Source organism: Macaca mulatta, chromosome 6 (genome assembly GCF_049350105.2).
Source record: "Macaca mulatta isolate MMU2019108-1 chromosome 6, T2T-MMU8v2.0, whole genome shotgun sequence".
Lineage (NCBI taxonomy): Eukaryota > Metazoa > Chordata > Mammalia > Primates > Cercopithecidae > Macaca > Macaca mulatta.
Genome location: NC_133411.1, coordinates 1,442,174 through 1,458,026, shown reverse-complemented (window position 1 = coordinate 1,458,026; position 15,853 = coordinate 1,442,174). Strand labels below are relative to the sequence as shown.

Sequence of the window (15,853 nt, the reverse complement as noted above, 5' to 3'; positions counted from 1 at the left end):
CGCCTCGGCCTCCCAAAGTGCTGGTATTACAGGCGTGAGCCACTGTGCCCGGCCCACTTTCTCATTTTTTGCAGTGTGGATAGGCTGATAATTTTCCAAATCTTCAAGCTCTGGTTCCTTTTCTTTTGGCAATTCCTTCAATGTATGTCTCTCCTCTGACGTTTCACTATAAGCAGTAAGGAGAAGCAAGGATTTCAACACTTTGCTTAGAAATCTCACCAGCAAAACATCCCATTTCATCACTCGCAAGTTCCACTTCCCACAAAATGCTAGAACTCAGTCCAGCCAAGTACGTGCCACTTTATAACGAGAACCACTTTCCTCGCATTCCACAGGCACGTTCCTCACCAGAATCGGCTTTAATGCTCACGTTTCTACCAGTGTTCTGTTCGTGGGGTACGTGTGTTCTCTACGACCACAGCTCTCCCTACAATGCTCTTCTCTCTGAGCCCTCACCAAGAACGCCTTTAACACCCATAGTTCTACCAACAACTGCTTCACGGCCATCGGGGCTCTTTCTAGCACCCACCTCAAAACTCCGCCAGCCTCCACCCATCAGCCAGCTGCAAGTCACTTCCACATTCTTAGGTATGTGGTATGTAACGCGGGGCACCCCACTTCTCTGCTTGGGTTGCTTATAATAAAACGCCACCGCCTGGGGGCCTAAACAACAGGAATTGGTTTTCCTACAGTTCTGGAGCTAAAAGCCTGTCATCAGGGTGCAGCTAGTTTGGCTCTGGTGAGGGCTGTTTCCGGCCTGCAGACAGCCGCCTTCCCCGTGTGCTCTCACAGCCCTTCTCGGGGGGCTGTTCAGCACAGAGGCGGACAGAGAGTACTTTTGTGTCTCCTTTTTAAGGACACCGGTCCTATCAGTTCAGGGCCGCCCCCACTTATGACGTTGTTTAACCTTAATTTCTTCCTAAGAGGCCCCACCTACAAATACAGCCGCACCGGGATTAGGGTTTCACTATATGAATAGGTGAAGGAATGAGATAAACATCCAGTCCATAAAACGATCATCAAGGAAAAGGTAAATCTTCAGCAAAAGCTGAAAATCAGCACGATTTGGCTTAATAACGTGTAACTTCAGGCCTAGGTTTACACACTCACTCATAATCTCAAGGACCATAGAACTTTTGACCTACTAGCAAGCGTGGGATTCCAGAGTTCAGGATCCCAGGACACCTCATGGCGCTGTGGGGCCTCTGTTCCGGCCCACCCAGGGTGGGGTGAAGCGGATGTGCCCGTTCAGCCCGGGGGGAGCTTCAGAGCCAGGACTGACCCCAGGAGGGGCTCCAGGATGGACACAGGCGTGTGTTCAGGCCCCACAGTGGAGCACGGCGGATGCAAAGGAACAAGAGGACTCTGATGCCGCTGCGGGTGATGAGTGGAGGGAGCAGGGAGCAGTGTCATCCTGAAAGGAAAATCCCCAGGCTTTCAGAGTGAGGCTGTGCCACTTTCTCTCCTCGCTGCTTTGTTTTTGGGACTGTTCTACTCCCCACTTCTCTACACAGCAACAAGAACACACACGTCTGTGCCCTGTCAGCGCTCCGGCCCCCACGCGTGGAGGTGGACACAGCCCCATGCCAGGCCTGGATGGACTCCGCACCTGAGGGCCTCCACTCCCGGGCACTCTTCCTCAGTCGCTGACTGCAGGGGTCCTGGGAAATGCAGGGACCCCCAGGGAGCTCTGGGAGGGTGGCCTGACCCACAGCTGGGCTTCAGCAACAGAGCCGGGGCTTCCACACCCTTCCTGGTCAGTGTTAGGGTCCCACGTCCCAGGCTGTGACCAGGGCTCAGCCTAGAAGGGGCCCAACTCCCCTCCCTGCCCCACAACAGCAGGGCAGAGAGCTCTGTCAAGGCGGCAGCCACTGTCTCCTCCGCACCACCTCCTTCCCTCTTATTTTGTGCCTGACTTCCCCTGGTGTGAATAGTAAAATCCCCCAGAGTGGAAAATCCCAACCTTAACAGTCACCCAGGAGAAGGGTAGAAGCTAAGAGTTTTATAACTTAAAGTGCCAATCCCCAAACAAAAATAAACCCACTGCATTCTAAAAAGCCACGAAGGTCAACATTAAACATCATAAGCAAATGCTCAGGCCATCATCACCCTTTGAGGTGAAAGCTCCTGGTTCATGTCCTTCCCAAAGGCAACTTTTTATGGCAGCCGTAATCTCTAAGTCAAGAGGCACAGTTTAAGATCCAACTTTTATAGCTTGACTTGTTTCTAATTATACAGTGGAAATGACTTCAGAAAAGTTTTTAGAATTTCCTCTACAATGTACAGCCTGAAGGGGATCACAAAAATCCCAATCCTTGGTAGAAAAGTCAGGAAGTTTATTTCCCTGTGAAAGCTGCAGCACTCTTGTAAGCCGGTGGCTCCCTGAGAGTCACTGCAGCTGTGGCAGAGGGGGGCACCTCCTGGCAGGGCAACAGGAAGCATGCAGGGTGCCCCTGCACAGGATGGCCATCAGTGCCATCGCCCGGCTCGGGGCGCAGGATGGGAAGCTCACTCACTGGCAGGTTAAGAAGAACCAGGTGTCCAAACTTGCTGGAAACATCAGAATCAAAGACTTTCTGAGGACATCAACCCCTGGCCCGGCTGGGCACCGTGGGACCTGTGCGGAGAGGAAGTGACCTGGCCTCTTCTCCAACCTCCTAGAGAGGGTGAGGCTGTGCGGTGTCAGCGGCAGGAAGCCAATGCACCACGTCTTCAGCTTGGGACACAGCCTCCCCACCGGCTGCCCCAGCCCTTCCCGCGCTGCCCAGACATGGGGACTGCCCCCTGCCATTGGCGCCGCTGAGCCACACTGCCCCATCCATGAAAGGCGCGCCCCACAGGGCAAACCTAGGAGCCTGCCCTCGATTCCACGCTGGCGCCCATGCCCGGGTGCGTGCAGGGTGGTGCCTGCTCCACCACACCAGACCACACCAACCGCACCACATCTTAACCCTCCTGGAAAAGCTGCCATCCTGCACGTGCGGCAAACCCGGGTCTCTCAGGTAAACTGAGTCCAACACCACCCAGCAGCCCTGAGCACCGGGAGGCCCAGGTTGGGAACGGAGATAAATATAAAATTAATAGTTTTTGACATAAAATTAGAAAACCTGGAATGTAAAACTAAAACTTGCTGTGACCTCACCACTCAGATAAGCTCTGTTAACGTTTTGTGGGATTTGATTTCCATGGAGGCTGCGGCCAGCCAGGACCCAGGAAGACCCTCAGTGTGGGGCCAGCACCAGCAGGATGCGGGGTGATGCTGAGTGTCACTGTGGCTTTCCTTTCCGCATCCCATGGGCCGCGTCCTTCCCTGGGGGTGTCTGAGGATGTGCAGAGGCCTGCAGGGGCCCAGGCACTGACAGCCTCTCGCATGCCGAGACAGATGCCCCCACCTAGAGGAGGCCCCCACCCTGACTCAAACTCAGGAGTGCAGGTGCCCAGCACAACTGCCACACGCTGCTGGTCACAGGGTTTTTAATTCTAAAAGTGCTGCAATCAAACCACGTGCAGGCACGTCACCCAACACAGAAGATGGAAGCAGCTTCTCTCCCACCCTCCCGCAACGCCAAAGGCCCCACAGTCTACACCTGCGAGTTCTCTGGGGAGATCCCAGCTCCCGGGGCAGCAACAACCGGAAATCTAAGGAAATGCCACGCTTCCAAGGACAGACGGGGCACAGGCCTGGGGAGGCCTCACCCGAGATGCAGGAGCCCTGGAAGCCCCTCCCCATGAGAGGGCAGCCCCAGCAGCTGTGTCTGGGCAGGGCCTGGCATGGGCAGGGGGAGGTGCCCGGCACCCCAGGGCAGCCTCCAGGTCCCACCTAGTCAGCTGCCTCGGCCTCCTGACCATGCCCAGCCCTGCTCATTCACGAAGCCGACCCCCCATTCCCTGGAGCTGGGGTCTGTGGGGAAGCACCAGTGAGGCCCAGCATGGGGAGGAACAGTCCCAGCCCCTCCCACAGGAGCTGCGCAGCTTCAGCAAACCGAGGACCCGAGGAGCAAACTGGCCCATCCCAGCAAACTGCGGCACCCTGAGAGTGTCGAGGACAGCTAGGGCCAGACCTGGCACCAGGGAAAATCCACAGCCCAGCCAGGGACCAGGTCTCCAGGTAAGTCCGGGGGTAGCGTGGGGGAAGAAGGGCGTGCACATGGTGCAACCCAGCAGACACATTTCACCTGGCCACACGGGCCCCAGGTGGACTCAGGGGAGACACAACCCGACTCAAGTGAACGGGTGGGCGCAGGTGAGAGCCCTACCTTGGAAGAAGCTCTTCACCCGGAGGTAACTGACACTGAGACGCAGGACAGAAAGCTTGTCCAGCTTGGAGATGATGTCAGGTGGGAACGGCAGCAGGCTGGCCAGGTGGTCCAACTCGGCGTTGAGGCGGTCCCGGTGCCGCTTGGAGGGGTTGGACTTCTCTGCCCCCACGGCGGGCCTCCTGTGGGGAGATGGTCTGGGTCAGGTGGGCTTCTCCACCAGAAGCCACAGGCCCCTTGGGGCAGAAACCATCCTCTGCAGTGACCTTACTAGGAGCATCTAAGCTGCTGCCAGGACAAAAGGCGGGAAGAGGACTAAAGCTCACCCATGCCTCAAGACGTAGACACTAAACACGGCACACAGCAGCCAAGTACAGCTCGGTATCTGGAGGGGAAGAGGATTAAAGCTCACCCATGCCTCAAGACGTAGACACTAAACACGGCGCACAGCAGCCAAGTACAGCTCGGTATCTGGAGGGGAAGAGGACTAAAGCTCACCCATGCCTCAGACGTAGACACTAAAAACCACGGTGCACGGCAGCCAAGCACAGCTCGGTATCTGGAGGGGAAGAGGACTAAAGCTCAAACGTGCCTCAAGACGTAGACACTAAACACGGCGCACGGCAGCCAAGCACAGCTCGGTGTCTGGAGGGGACGCGGAGAGAAGGAGCAAACCAGTCCGAGAACCGCCGCTCAGAGCACAGAGACAGGGCACGACCCCTGGCTGTGGGACGGGCACGTTTCTCCACCTCTCCACTACGGATCCCTAAGGAGGGAGGAGGACGCTTGGCCCCAGGCTGGCTCGGTGTCTAAACAAAACCTAACACATTCCAGAAAACATGAAAAGGTCCTCCTGGCATCAGCCAGGCCTGCACTTCGAGGCGCCCAAGGCCACTCCAAGCTTCGGTTTCTCTTGTACATGTTGGGGCTGAGGGGAGAATATTCAGGGACCCCCCAGGGCAAATGAGACCGGGTGCCTGCCCCTCTGGGGCCCCACAAAGGGGCAGTGAGGGCCATTACCCAATTCTCCTAATAAGCCATGGCAGCCTGCTCTACCCACAAAAAGGGACCACCCTGTGGGACTTCCACACCACGGAGCCCAGAGAGGGAGGGAGCTGACCCCACTCACCCAACCTACCTTAAAATGATAGGAGCTTGATGTGAGCCTCTCACCTCAGAGGGACCGTCCTCTATAGCTGACCCATTTAACCTCACAGTGACCGTCCCCTACGGCTGACCCATTTAACCTCAGAGTGACCGTCCCCAACGGCTGACCCATTTAACCTCACAGTGACCGTCCCCTACGGCTGACCCATTTAACCTCAGAGTGACCGTCCCCTACGGCTGACCCATTTAACTTCACAGTGACCGTCCCCTACGGCTGACCCATTTAACCTCACAGTGACCGTCCCCTACGGCTGACCCATTTAACCTCACAGTGACCGTCCCCTACGGCTGACCCATTTAACCTCAGAGTGACCGTCCCCTACGGCTGACCCATTTAACCTCAGAGTGACCGTCCCCTACGGCTGACCCATTTAACCTCACAGTGACCGTCCCCTACGGCTGACCCATTTAACCTCACAGTGACCGTCCCCTACGGCTGACCCATTTAACCTCACAGTGACCGTCCCCTACGGCTGACCCATTTAACCTCACAGTGACCGTCCCCTACGGCTGACCCATTTAACCTCACAGTGACCGTCCCCTACGGCTGACCCATTTAACCTCACAGTGACCGTCCCCTACGGCTGACCCATTTAACCTCACAGTGACCGTCCCCTACGGCTGACCCATTTAACCTCACAGTGACCGTCCCCTACGGCTGACCCATTTAACCTCACAGTGACCGTCCCCTACGGCTGACCCATTTAACCTCACAGTGACCGTCCCCTACGGCTGACCCATTTAACCTCACAGTGACCGTCCCCTACGGCTGACCCATTTAACCTCACAGTGACCGTCCCCTACGGCTGACCCATTTAACCTCACAGTGACCGTCCCCTACGGCTGACCCATTTAACCTCACAGTGACCGTCCCCTACGGCTGACCCATTTAACCTCACAGTGACCGTCCCCTACGGCTGACCCATTTAACCTCACAGTGACCGTCCCCTATGGCTGACCCATTTAACCATCACTGCACAGAAGCCACTTCAACTGACATCTCGTTCTAGACATCATGCCCACATGCAATCATCTGAAAGAAAGCATGGCACAGTGTGGAGTCTGAGACTGAGCAGGGGCCAGGTACCAGCAGGACCACAGGAATGTGGCCACCTGACTTTCCACACTAACCCTTCCTGGGACCTTGGCACATACAGGAGTGAGCCTGCTGTTTCCAGGGGTTTGGGTCTCTTTTGTCGAGGAGTTCCTTATTTTTCCAAGGCGTTTGCACTTATGAGTGAGCTGACACATGCAAGTTGTAGGTCTGAAACAATCTGGTCTGTCAGGAACTCCACGGCACAAACTCCATTTCTCACTGTCTAACGACCGAGGCCGTAAACCAGTCACAGAGCAGCCTGATAGCGCCAAACCCAGAGCTATTGTTTTCAGTTGAGATATAATCCACATAACATGAAAGTAACTGTTTAAAAGTGAACAGTTCAATGTCACTTAGGGCAGCCACTAAGCCGTGCAAACCTCACCTCCATTTAGTTCCAGCCCTGAAAGAACCCTTTACCCATCAGCAGTCTCTCTAATTCCCCTTCTGTTAGTCCTGGCAGCCCCCAGTCAGCTCTCAGCGTGGACCTTCCTACTAAAGGCATGTGGTAGAAATCGAATCAAGACATGGCCTTCTGTGGCCAGCTTCTTTCTCACAGCCTAATGTTTTCAAGGTTCATCCACATTGCTGCAGCTGTCTGTGCTTCCTTCCTCTTCAGGGCTGAGTAATATTCCCGTGTATGGATAGGCCACGTTGCTTTATCCGTCTACCCGCTAATGGACGTTTGCGTCGTCTCCTCTGTTTGGCTGCTGTGAATATCGGTGCAGTGAACACTCATCTAGAAGATTCTGTTTGAATATATATATTCAATTCTCTTGAGCATATACTGAGCAGTAGAGTTGCTGGGTCATATGTTAATTCTGTTTCATTTTCTGGGGAACCACCAAACTGCTTTCCATGGTGGCTGCACTATTTTACTTTCCACCAGCAATGTAGCGGGCCTCCAGTTTCTCCACATCCTCACCTACACTTGTTATATTCTGTTTTTTTGATTACAGCCATTCTGGTGGGTGTGGATTTGCATTTCTCTAATGACTTACAATGTTGAACATCTTTTCAAATGCCTGTTGTCCTTTTTTTTTTTTTTTTTTTTTTTTTTTTTTTTTTTTTTTTTTGAGACAGAGTCTCGCTTAGTCGCCCAGGCTGGAGTGCAATGGCGCAATCTCGGCTCACTGCAAGCTCCGCCTCCCGGGTTCACGCCATTCTCCTGCCTCAGCCTCCCGAGTAGCTGGGACTACAGGTGCCCGCCGCCTCGCCCGGCTAATTTTTTGCATTTTTAGTAGAGACGGGGTTTCACCGTGTTAGCCAGGATGGTCTCGATCTCCTGACCTCGTGATCCGCCCGCCTCGGCCTCCCAAAGTGCTGGGATTACAGGCGTGAGCCACCGCGCCCGGCCCTGTTGTCCATTTTTATATCTTCTTTGGAGAAATGGCTATTCAAGTCTTTTGCCCAGTTTTAAATTGGGTTGTTTATCTTTTTGTTTTTGAGTTGTAAGGATTCTTTAAATACTCTGGATACCAGGCTCTTACTGAGTATATGATTTGTATTTATTGTCTCCCATTCTGTGTTTTCCCTCTCCTCTTTCTGGTTTGCTTTCTTTTTTTTTTTTAATGTCACACCCACCAAAAATTACTCAAGCTGCCAGCCAAGATGTAAATAGGCAGAAGAATTGGGGATGACCTGGACCTGCAATCGTGTGCAGTGGCATCCCCTGGCTGGAGGGGCCCACCTGTCAGTGAAGGACAACCAAGGCCTCCCCAGAAAACAAGGGGAGCCCTTAGTAGGCAGACAGCGGCTGGGGGAGGCCACAAAATGGGGGCACCAGAGAGATGGGGAGATGGCCAGTGGCAGTGGGGAGAGGACAGCCAGGAGGACGCAGGGCACAACAGGATACGAGAAGCCTCGAAGCGCTGAGGGCATGCAGGAGAAGCTCCAGTTCACTCCAGAGCAGAGGAGACTTGCAGGAGGATCCACCAAGGCCCGCCGGCACAGAAACAGGTGTCGGAGGAGCCCCAAGCCAGCTCAGGCGGAAAGAGAGGCCCCGAAATATGCAATGCCTGTGAACAAACCTAACAAAAGACACTCAAACCACAGCTGAGAAAAATTTAAAGATCTAAATGCGCAGAAAGATATAACATGTTCTTTGATTGGATGATTCAATATTGTTAAGATGGCAGTTCTTCCCAAACTGATCTATACGTTCAGTGTAATCACATTAAAATCCCAACAGGAGTTTCTACAGAAATTGACAAGCTGATCCTACAATTGACATGGAAATGCAAAGGACCCATAATAGCCAATTAAAGAGAAGGGCACAGCTGGGTACTACCCTACTGAGTTTAAGCCCTCTCTAAAGCCACAGTATTAAAGATGATGTGCTTATTAGAGAAAACATAGAAATAGAAATGAATAGAAAAGAATGGTGTGAGTCTAGAAATAGACTTCTTTGGGTCTTCTTTGGGTCTTCACTGGACAATTTACTTCACAAAGATACCAAGGCAATTCAATAGGGAAAGGAAAATCTCTTCAATAAATGGTGCTGGATCAATGGTATATCCAAGAAAACAAATGGACACCAGCTCTACCTTCATGTCATACCCAAAAATTAACTCAGAAAAGGAGTCTAGACTTCACAGTGGTTTAAACTACTGTAAAATTTTACAAGAAAATGTGAAAAAAATCCTTCAGACTTTGGGGGTAGTCACAGGACTCTTAGAACACAAAATGACAAAAAGCTCACAAGTTGGTCTTCCTCAAAAGGTTTCCAAATGTCTTTTGAAAGTCAATATTAAGAAAATTGAAAAGATAAGCCTTAGATTGGAATATTCACAACAAGGGTTTATATCCAGAATATGTGAAGAACTCTTACAACTCAATAATAAGAAAACAAAGAAGCCAATAAGAACACGGGCAATTATTTAAGCAGACACCACCAGACAAGATACATGGATGGCGAAGAAGCACATAAAGATACCCTCAACACCATTAGTCACTAGGGAAATGCACATTAAAACCCTGATGAGATACCACCAACCCATAAGGACGGTCAAAACCAAGAAGGCTGAGCACACCACGCACTGGTGGGGGTGCAGAGAAACTGGGATTCTCACACACAGTTTCTGGGAATGGGAAATGACACCACTGCTTTGGAAACAGTTAAACATGCACCTGCTGTGTCACGCAGCAACTGCACTCCTAGGTATTTATCCAAGAGAAATAAAAACATACAGACTTGTACAAAAATGTTCATGGTAGCTTTATTTGTAATAGTCCAAAACGGAGAACCTGAACTTCCATCCGCAGGTAAATAAACAGATTTGGTCTATCCATACAACAGAACACTTCGCAGCAATAAAAAAGAACAAATGGCTGGTGCTAGAAACATGGATGAATCTCAGAACCTTTATGCCAAGTGCACGCAGACAGACAAAAAGCTGTGTGATTTCATTTGCACAAAATGCTAGGACAAGCAAACCATCTACAGCGACCGGAAACAGATCAGAGGTTGCCTGGGGAAGAGCTATGGGGAGGAATTACGAGGGGCCACAAAGAAGCTCCTGGAGAGTTGGAAACCCTTCCTCTCGATTTTGGTGATGACTTCACGGATGTACACAGATGTCAAAACGGACCCAACTGCACACCTTAAACGTGCAGGTCAGCTGAAATACGTGTACTTCAATTATACCCAATAAACATCAAAACACAGAAAAAAAAAAAAAAAGGAATCCCTGTGGCTTCCACAGTGTCGTGAGCTGAAGGCACTGTCCCTGCTGAGGACTCTGGGGAATCCCAAAAGACAAGGAGCATCAAACAGGCTTCTGGTGGCACAGGGCATTCACTCCTGGGAGAGCGCTGTGAATCCAGGATCACCCACGTCACCCACAGGATACCAAGGCTGGGGGGGAGTCAAGGGCAACGCCAAGGGGAGGGCCGTCTCAGCCGGCTGCTCAGCTTCCCCACATCAGCTGCCCCCTTCACTCAGTGCCTGCGGGGGCCTCTCAGGGGCAGGTTCTAGACCAACTCCACCTCCGATGGCATGCTCCACGGCCTTCACCAGCCACCCCTTCCAAACAAAATTTGGGGCACACACAGACCTATCCCCCACCACCGCAGAGGAGCCAGTCAGACCAGAGCGCTGGACACGGCCCTCAGATGCATCAGGGGCCACAACTGGGATGGCCAGAGTGGAGGGGGCCCCCACCCCAGCAGGGGGTGCAGGATGGGCGCCCAGACTCAACATCAAAACAGTGTTTTGGCCTCCAGTTTCCCAGAACAGGTCCCTAGAGGGGTTCCCAGGACCCTTGCACATGCCCAGCAGCCCCTCCATGGAGAAAGACACAGCAGCCTTCAGAGATGCCCATGCTTGGACATGCCAGCCTCCATCACCTTACCTAGTGTGTGCGTGTAGTGGGTGTGTGTGTCTGAGTTGGAAAACATTTCATGACTGTTCAAGTCATTCATTGTCTTTCATTGCCCCTCAAATTACAACTGGTTTTCTTTTATCCCTCTTTTTTCCTCTTTCTTCCCCAAGTGCTGAAAAGTTTTAAACATAAATACATATATTTTAAGGAATGTATTCAAAGAACTAATGGGAATATTCTCCTATAAACTTGAAGTAGAGGAGATCTTCCTAATCGTGATATAAAATTAGCCACAAAAGTAAAGATTGAGGCCAGGCGCGGTGGCTCACACTTGTAATCCCAGCACTTTGGGAGGCCGAGGCAGGCGGATCACGAGGTCAGGAGATCGAGTCCATCCTGGCTAACGGTGAAACCCCATCTCTACTAAAAATACAAAAAATTAGCCAGGCATGGTGGCTGGCGCCTATAGTCACAGCTACTCGGGAGGCTGAGGTAGGAGAATGGCGTGAACCCGGGAGGCGGAGTTCGCAGTGAGCCGAGATGGCACCACTGCACTCCAGCCTGGGCGACAGAGCAAGACTCTGTCTCAAAAAAAAAACCCAAAAAAGTAAAGATTGACAAATTCAACTTCATACAAATTCATTTTTTTTCTGCATGGCAAAGAACACTATATGTAAAATCAAAACTGGGGTAAAATATTTGAAACCCATTCAAAAATTAATTTCCTTAGTTTGCAAGCTCTTACAAATCAAGAGGCACAAAACATAAACAATCTACTAGAAAAATGAGCAAAAGATGTAAACACGGTTCACAGAAAAGGAGATGCAAGTCACTCTTAAACCTCACTTACGATACAAGAATGCAAATTAAAATCACCAGTATCTGAAATACACTAAGTGCTGGGGCATGGGGAGGAGGCACTGATGAGGAACTCTAACCCTAACCTCTTATGCTGGGAGGTTTGGGAACAACTATTGAAATTACAAATGCCCGTGTTTTAGCTGAGCAATTCCACATCTAGGTTTTCATCCTCCCAGTATGTGAGTGTGGGGGATTTGATTTTACCTCCTGCAAGCTAACAACTCGTTTCTGTTTCGTGGATCCTGGAAGAAGACATGAGACCCCAGAGGCAGAGACAAAGGGCTTACAACTCACGGCACAGCAAGCCACGTGAGTTCCACGTGTTCATCATTCACCCAGGTCCCCAAGTCCCGCGGGACTTGGAAGCATCCTGGCTGACGCTGCATGTGCAGTGGGTTCTTGTAGCAACCAAGGAAGACTGAACTTTTTACAGGGTGAGGCCGAGGTCTGCAGGTGAAGGGCAGCCATCCCTGGGGGCCGAGGAGGATGAAGCGGGGTGTACATAGGGAGCCGGAAGGGGTGAGACGCTTCCATAGCTGTGTCCCTCAGGGGTGGGCGATGGGATGTGCTCCTGAGCCTGTGCACTTGAGAGATTTGGGTAGCAGATGTATTTGTCACATTAAATAAGGAGAGGAAATAGCTTTGCCACACAGCTACAAATACAGTCCCCATGGTAGGGCAGTCTAGGGAAGAATCAGAACTAAATTTCCTACTTTGTGTTTTTATTCCACTGCAAAGGCCTGAGAAAGGAGTTTTTAGGCCTTTGCATTTTATGTATTGGTGTTTTGAATGGCTAGTGTGCTCACCTATTTCAAAACTCAGAGGAAAGTGTCTTCAGGCTGGCTCCCTGCCTAGAGACAGCTGATTTTAAGTTTTCTGTGACTCCGTCGGGAGACATTTCATGAATAAACTAGCAAATGTGTATGCATAGTATTTATGTTTCTTCCCTTTATATATGAATTGCAGCATCTGTATCTACTGCCGTCCACCCTAGAGCTTGTTTGCAATCAGTGCAGGGCTGTGCTGTGTTTCTTCTGCAGCCCTTGGTCCCGGCCTCAGCTGAGTGCCTGGCCCCATGCGTGGTTTTGCGCATGTGCTCACTGCTGGACCAGCGTTAGCCTGGGCACTGAGCCTACTGCATGCTGGTGTTCGATGCACAGAGTGCGAGGCCTTGGCCGCAAACTGCAGCCTTAAGGGACAAGGTAAGGTCTCCCTGTGGGACAAGGGCTCTCTTTATTGTTTACCGTAACAAGACACCTAAACAAGATGTAAACAGTAAATAAGATCCTTTCTTCCCAAGGGAGGCCTTACCTCCCCGTTTCCCAGCCCCAGCTCCTCCTTGGGCCCTGCAGTGCTTGGAGGCACCATGGCCACACACTAAGGCCCAGCATTTGACACATCCAGGCACCCAGGGGCCTAACCTCAGCATCACAGCAGGTATCAGGGTGGTGAGGGCGGTGTTGCTGTGAATCTGCACAGAATCCTACAGCCCCTGCAGCCAGGGATATCATCCGACACACACACCCCCCCCACACACACCCCCCCCACACACATCCCCACACACAGCCAGGGACATCATCCGGCACACACACAGCACCCCCTCCCCCCCGCACACACACAGCCTCTTACCTCCCACACACACACACAGCCCCCCTACACACAGCCTCACACACAGCCTCACACACAGCTTCACACACATACACCCCACACAGCCCCCCACAGCCTCACACACCCCCCACACACAGCTTCCCACAGCCCTCCACACGCACCTGCACACCCGCACACAGTCTCACACATACCCCACACACCCCCCCACACACAGCTCCCTATAGCCCCCCATACACTCGCACACACACCCCCCACACACACAGCCCCCCCACATAGCCCCCCACAGGCTCACACACACCCCGCACACACACAGCCTCACATAGCCACAACACACGCACAGCCTCACACAGCCTCATAGCCACAACACACGCACACACCCAGCTGTGCCACACCCTCCGTCCCAGCGGGTGGCGGTCTCGCCTGCGCAGCCTGGGAAGCTGCCATGGGCCCGCCGCCTCCGCCTCCGCCTCCGCCGCCCGGAGCTCCGCCCGCGTCCTTGGCCTCAGCCCCTCACGGTGCCCGCCGCCTCGCTCCACCGCTCAGGGCCCCGAGGGCGCAGGGACCAGCCTCGCTGGGGGCTCCGGGCACCGGGAGGCTGCGGGGTGAGGACGCCGGCGCCGCCCGCGCCTTCCTCCCCCGCGCCAGAGCGCAGCCCCGGCCCGCCAGGCTCCCGAAGCCTTCCTGGTTCGCCCTGTTCCTAAAACTCCGTTTTCAATGCAAACCCCAATCCTTCCATGGGTAAAATAACCCACACAAGCAGAAGGCGGGATACTTACTGTTTCTGCAGGGGCCTCCTCCGCTTCCGGCCCGCGTACGTGCACTCCCCCGGCGGGATCATCGTCCTCGGCCTGGAAAACACCGGGCACCCGGTCACCGGAAAGCGCCACATGCGCCCTGGTCCCGCCGCGACGCCCCGGGCCCCTCAGCGCGGTCCGGGAGCCCCACACCCGCGACCCCGCGAGGCCCCCACCCCCTCCTCCTCGTGGGACCCCCTGGCCCGGGACTTCTGCTCTCCAGCACCCCGCACTGAGAACGCACCGGGGCTGGGTCACGCCTGGGCCTCCCTTCGGTGGCAGGCGGGTCCCGGCCTCCCCCAGAGAAGCGGCCTGCTCTGGAGCCTGGCTCAGGGCGCCATGGCGGGAGACGTCCTGAGGAGGAAGCCATCGAGGAAGCCACGCACGGGCTGGGCGCGGCCAAGGCCTGGGCAGCCTGCAGCCTCCAAACACTCATCACGCAGGTCCCGTGTTCCCGTTACCCCCGAGAAGATATTTGGGGTCCCGTGTTCCCATCACCCCCAAGAAGGTACGTGGGTCCTGTGTTCCCGTCACCCCAAGAAGGTATGTGGGGTCCCGCATTCCTGTCACCCCCAAGAGGGTATGTGGGGTTCTATGTTCACGTCACCCCAAGAAGGTACGTGGGTCCTGTGTTCCTATCACCCCGAGAAGGTATGTGGGGTCCCGCATTCCTGTCACCCCCAAGAGAGTACACGGGTCCCGTGTTCTCATCACCCCGAGAAGGTACGTGGGGTCCCACGTTCCTGTCACCCCTGAGAGGGTATGTGGGGTTCTATGTTCACATGATCCCGAGAAGGTATGTGGGGTCCAATGTTCCTGTCACCCTGAGAAGGTATGTGGGGTCCCATGTTTCTGTCACCCCCAAGAGGGTACTCAGGTCCCATGTTCCTGTCACCCTGAGAAGGTATGTGGGGTCCCATGTTCCTGTCACCCAGAGAGGACACACGGGGCCACATGATCCCATCATCCCCGAGAGCACATGCAGGGCAGCAGTATAATCTCCTCTCTGTGGTGTGATCTCCCTGTGGTGTTTGTAGCAGGTCTTGCTCTTCTCATCTCTGCCCTTGATAGCCTTGTGCTTTAGAACAACAGGCTTCCTCTTTTCTATGTAAAATTCTACTCCACTCTATAGTCCTGGGATTCCACTTAGGTCACTAGCTCACAGCACCCTGAGTCCAGTTGACTACACCCACCAGCTGCCACCAACAGTGCTGGACACAGGCATGTGCCTCCCAGCGGGGCCCCTGAGGAGCAGTCCAGTATCTGTGCCCAGGCTGGTCAGCTCGCCTGTCACCTGTCTTAGAGAGGGAATCACCCTTCTTTTCTGGGAATCTTGATTTTCTTTGCATTGGGTGTAGCTGAGCCCTCACAAATGTCCTGCAGACCTGTGTGCAGTAACCATCCCATGCCAGGCTCTGGGCCAAAAGCCTTGGGGAGGAAGTTAAGGAGCCCTCACCTGACCTGAAGTGAGTGCAGCCTGGAAGAGGAGGCAGACTCACACAATATCCACCTGGTGGGAAAGTGCCATAAAAATGTCAAAAATGTGTCATGGATCCACTTTGACTATAAAGACTTAGGTAGATAAAGTAAATGGATAGAAAAAGATACACCATGCAAACATTAATCAAATGAAGCAGCTGCATGAGTCCCAGACAAAGGAGACTTCAGAACAAGGAATATCACCAGAAACAAAAAGGTGTGTTTTATAATAGTAAAGGCATCGATTTTCCAAGGAGATCTGACAATCCT

General features: G+C 53.1%; 1 protein-coding gene across 2 annotated transcripts in view; it reads right to left on the bottom strand.

Annotated features, from left to right (window-relative positions):
* The window catches only part of AHRR (aryl-hydrocarbon receptor repressor), a 115,413-nt gene that overhangs the window by 77,130 nt on the left and 22,430 nt on the right, over positions 1-15,853 (bottom strand). For both annotated transcript variants that reach the window (XM_078004538.1, XM_078004539.1), the window contains exons 2-3: positions 14,087-14,158; positions 4,257-4,438 (exon numbers count right to left, since the gene is read on the bottom strand). In XM_078004538.1, coding sequence (XP_077860664.1) covers positions 4,257-4,438; positions 14,087-14,148 — 244 coding nt within the window. In that variant the 5' untranslated portion in view covers positions 14,149-14,158. The remainder of the gene's footprint in view (positions 1-4,256; positions 4,439-14,086; positions 14,159-15,853) is intronic.